The 1,547-nt window shown below is 42.4% G+C and overlaps 1 protein-coding gene across 1 annotated transcript; it reads right to left on the bottom strand.

The window, feature by feature from the left end:
- Window positions 1–364: 364 nt before the first annotated feature.
- LOC126681948 (uncharacterized) lies at window positions 365–1,185 on the bottom strand. Its single transcript, XM_050377502.1, has 2 exons — window positions 985–1,185; window positions 365–934 (listed from the first exon to the last, which is right to left on the bottom strand). The coding sequence occupies exons 1-2, from the start codon at window positions 1,183–1,185 to the stop codon at window positions 365–367; spliced, it is 771 nt and encodes a 256-aa protein (XP_050233459.1).
- Between the last annotated feature and the right edge of the window lie 362 nt (window positions 1,186–1,547).

Here is a 1,547-nt window from a genome sequence, read left to right as displayed (position 1 = left end):
GAACTTGTAAATAGCCTCTGAAAATACTCTAAAGCCACCCCGCCTATACCTGCTGTATCTTCCCTCCAAACGCCATCAATGTCATATAATCCAACAATAGAGTTTTTCTTTCTCTGCATCAAAGCTTTTGATGGAAAAAAGATGTGTTCTTATCTCCTTCTCTCAACCAAGAAACCTTTACTCTTTGCTTCCACATGACTTCTTCGCAGTGCATCAACTCATTGAGGTCCCTCTCATCTTTTTTAATCATACTGATCAGCGTTCACAGTTCCTTGCTGAAAGCTAGCAAGCAACTTTCGCTGCTTCCGTATTCTGTTAGAAATGTTGCCCACCACATCTTTATTCCACGAGCTAAGCTTTGACATCATGCAATTTTATTCCAGACTGAGACCGAACTAGTCTCTCCATTAGCATCCCACGCCTCTTTTACCACACCCTCACAGTCCGACCTTCTAACCCACATAGCTTCAAACAGTTGAGGTTTATATCTTCTCACCTCCCTATTACAACTTCGGTAATCAGAGTCTAGAAGCAGCGGAGAGTGGTCTGAATTTTCCCTTGGAAGGACAAAGAACACAGCTGTAGGGAACATGTTTTTCCACCCCAAATTACCGATTATGCGATCTAATCTTTCAAAAATTGGATCTCGGTCACCATTTCCTCTACACCAAGTAAAACGAGAACCTTTTGAGACCAGCTCGTCAAGCTGACAGGACGATAAAATCTCTCGAAATTGCCTCATCATACGCTCCTCTCTGCAACTTCCCCCACACCTTTCTCTTTGCCACAAGGTTTCATTAAAATCTCCACGAACAACCCAAGCCTCATGATCCTCCAAGAAAAGATTATGAAGAAGCTCCCAAGATTTGAACTTCTCATTCTCTTTTGGGAAGCCATAAAAACCAGTTAAACGCCATAAACAACCTCCTCTTTCCTGCGTAACATTCACATCAATGTGATTTTTTGTTTCGAACGAAGATTCACCTCAAAACCATCCCGCCAAGCTAAAATTAAACCAGCACTAGCACCACAGCTGTCAACCGAGATGTAATTATCAAAATTCAAACTATGTAAAATTCTCTCTATCCTTGCCGAATCCAATTTGGTTTCAGATAGGAAAACCAAATCAGGGGAGTAACGCTGCATAATACAACGTAACGTGTTGACTGTTCGAGGGTTTCCCATCCCCCGACAGTTCCAAAATAGGTGTTTCACTGCGTCCGGCGGACCCGGTGATCCTCTGAGTCGGCCGATATCAGATGAATAGATACTACTTCACTACCTTCTTTTGCTCTCTTTGTAACCAACTCCCCATCAATGTCCATGTCTGTTATATCATCAGCACCAACCTTTTGAACTTTCCTCTTCCCTTTACCTCCATTCGTTGCACCAGCATTACATGACTTAACCCGAGCTTCTCTTTTCCACTTTTTATTCTTCCCGTAAGAGATCCCATCACTGCTCTCCTTAGAAACCTCAGTAATTACTCTAACCGGACTAACATTATCCATTGAGTTCCCCCTAACAATAGTAACTGTTGGTGAAAT

This window comes from Mercurialis annua, linkage group LG5, assembly GCF_937616625.2.
Source record: "Mercurialis annua linkage group LG5, ddMerAnnu1.2, whole genome shotgun sequence".
NCBI lineage: Eukaryota > Viridiplantae > Streptophyta > Magnoliopsida > Malpighiales > Euphorbiaceae > Mercurialis > Mercurialis annua.
The sequence above is the reverse complement of the archived record's forward strand: the minus strand, read 5'-3'. Positions and strand labels throughout refer to the sequence as shown.